The sequence below is a fragment of the Phacochoerus africanus genome, chromosome 7, assembly GCF_016906955.1.
Source record: "Phacochoerus africanus isolate WHEZ1 chromosome 7, ROS_Pafr_v1, whole genome shotgun sequence".
Lineage (NCBI taxonomy): Eukaryota > Metazoa > Chordata > Mammalia > Artiodactyla > Suidae > Phacochoerus > Phacochoerus africanus.
Window position 1 is genome coordinate 23532276 of NC_062550.1, and position 2887 is coordinate 23535162.

The following is a 2887-nucleotide window of genomic DNA, read 5'->3' on the forward strand; positions in this document are numbered from 1 at the left end:
CATTTCCCTGTGTTTGACAAGTGTGAAATAGATGAATACAGGGACCTGGGGGAAATTATTGGAAAAAAAATGTTAATGAATACAGATAAATACTTTTGGAAATAGAAAAAGGGAATTAAAAAGGAGCTGTAAAATGCCTGTGAAATCATTGACCACCCTATTTAATGTGACTTCTACCTTCCTTTCCTTAAAGTATTTCAGTTTTGTTCATAGCATTTTCACTTACTAAAATACTAGGTAATTTAATTTTCTGTGAGGTTGACACCTTAATATGTATTATCCCTCACTAGAAGTGAGCTAGCTCTACAATAGCAAGAACTTTTTTCTGTATGCTTTATCCCCTTCTGTATACCTACCACCTAGAACAGTAATTGGTATTTATGTGTGGTTAATTTGCGGTTTCAGCTGTAGATTTCATAGTGATTAATGCTTGTTTGATAATGACATCTTTTGGGTGATGTCCTTAAGGGCCTGTCTTACCTGCTGGTTCCTTAAGGTATAAATAAAAGGATTCAGCATGGGAGCAACAGAGGTATTAAGTATTGCCACCCCTTTGCTCAAAGCGACACCTTCTTTTGCAGATGTTTTTACATACATAAAAATGCAACTCCTATAAGAAATGGATACCACAATCATATGGGAGGAACAAGTAGAAAAGGCCTTTTTCCTTTGCTGGCCAGAGGGGATCTTGAGAATTGTTCTGAGGATGAGTGTGTAAGAGAGAATCACCAAGGCCAGAGTTACCATGAGTGTGAATACTGCTAAGAAAAATGCCATAAGCTCTAGAAACTTTGTGTCAGTGCAAGCAATCAGTAGCATAGGAGAAGAGTCACAAGTGAAGTGATCAATGATGTTGGAGTCACAGAAATCCAGCTGGAGGCCCATAATCACCGGGGGAAAGATAATGAGGAAACCAGCCAGCCAGGAGCTGATGACAAGCTGGTGGCAGACTTTGTTACTCATGATAGTTGTGTAGTGTAGAGGTTTGCAGATAGCCACATAGCGGTCATAGGACCTCACAGCCAGAAGAAAAAACTCCGTGGAACCCAGAAGGATTAAAAAAAATACTTGCGTCATGCAAGCATTATAGGAAATGGTTGTGTCTCCCGTTGCAATGCTGATCAGAAACCTAGGAATACAGACCGTAGTGAATGAAATTTCTAAGAAAGAGAAATTCCTGAGGAAGAAATACATAGGAGTCTTCAAACAGACGTTTGATAGCGTTAACATGATGATGGTCATGTTTCCACCTACACTTAATAAATAGGTGAACAGCATAAAGAGGAATATCACAGCTTGTAACTCGGGGTCATCCGTAAGTCCCAGAAGAATGAATTCTCTAATTGTCGTTTTATTTGGCATGACTGAACTCTGAATTCTGCAGATCTGTAGGTAAAAATAAGAGTGGATATCAACTCCTGATATGATTTTGTAATACATTTATAGCACTTTTCTTCTGCACAAAGAACAGTAAGGCATGCATTAACAAGAAGAAAAAAATTGTTACCATCAGAATAGCAAACTCTTATTAGAATGTATTTAATAGCGAAAAATTATCTGTGTTTTATTACTTTAAAAACTTGGAGTTTAATCCAAACTTGGATAATTTCCTGCTGTATACTTTTTATTAGTTATTTAACACATAGATGTTTGTTTTTTACAGTCCTAAAAATTAGTAATGATGATAAAACTGCTTAGCATACTTCATTGGGAAGTAATTCACTGGGAAGATTAAACAAGATATTAAGTACATAGTATTTTTGAAAACATACTGTCTATAAAATTCTACAGGATAATTTTGCTTTTGGAAAACTTATATTTGAATTGGAAGGCAATCTTTTTCTAAATAAGTTTTTGTCTAAGTAAAAAGTTAAACAGAAAATGTTGCATTTATTAATTGATTCATGGAAATCAGTTCCCTTTGCCTTTATGGAAAATTGATCGTATTCACTCCTCTTTGACTAAATGTGACACAAGCACAATGCTAGCCCTCATCAAGAAACAAAGCCACAGTGTAAAAGTTCCAATTGGACTCCTTATATATAGTCAATCATGTAAAGAATGAAAGAGATCATATTGTTTCCTCTATGATTAAATAATTTTTCCAGCAATTTATTGCATGACAACCTTCATCAAACTTGGCTTTCAAAAATAAATATTTGGTAACTTCATTGTTTCTCAAACTATAGTTTGTTTCTCAAACTATAGTTTTTGAGGTTCTGATTGGGAAAGAAAGTATATTGGAAGAAAAGTAATAGCAATAATAGCAATATATATAACAAACTATACAATATATATAACAAACTATACAGTTTTATTTTTATTTTTATCATTAATATTATAGCAAAGATCTCAAGAAGCTTGGACCCTCTGCCACAAAATGTTCTTGGTAGGTCCTATTAAGAGACTCACTTTGCAGCTGAGGAAATTGAGGTACAGAGGTGGTATGTAACCTGCCCAAGGTCACATGAGAAGTATATATAGGTGTTAGCATCCATGTCTGTCTGCCACTGCATTATTCCTAGTGCTTAACACTGATTCTGATTCATTTTTTGATGAATTGAATTCCAAATTAATAATTGAGTAATGTGTATGCAACCTTGATTAGAAGTGGCCTCAAAATCCAGAGACTTCATTAGCTGTATGGATTTAGCTCAGCATTTATGCATCAACTATTCAGAACCAGTCAATCCTGACAGATAAAGATACTAGGAACAATGATTGTCCACAAAATGGGAACTTTAGGTCATGGGAATTTTGGAATCCCAGTGAGGTAGATGCTCAATATCTTGAAAGATGCTTATCTGTTTAGTTCAGCATGATGTGCCTGCTACCAGTACTAGAAAGAGTACTTTCTAGCAGATTGATGATAATTGAACTCTGAGGG

The 2887-nt window shown here is 35.2% G+C and overlaps 1 protein-coding gene across 1 annotated transcript; it reads right to left on the reverse strand.

Moving 5' to 3' along the window:
- Positions 1 to 423: 423 nt before the first annotated feature.
- LOC125131692 (olfactory receptor 6C65-like) lies at positions 424 to 1362 on the reverse strand. The gene has a single exon (XM_047788461.1). The coding sequence runs from the start codon at positions 1360 to 1362 to the stop codon at positions 424 to 426; it is 939 nt and encodes a 312-aa protein (XP_047644417.1).
- Positions 1363 to 2887: the final 1525 nt, after the last annotated feature.

Excerpts from the sequence above, each read along its gene's own strand:
- LOC125131692 (XM_047788461.1), bottom strand. The coding sequence starts at position 1,362 with ATGCCAAATAAAACGACAATTAGAGAATTCATTCTTCTGGGACTTACG.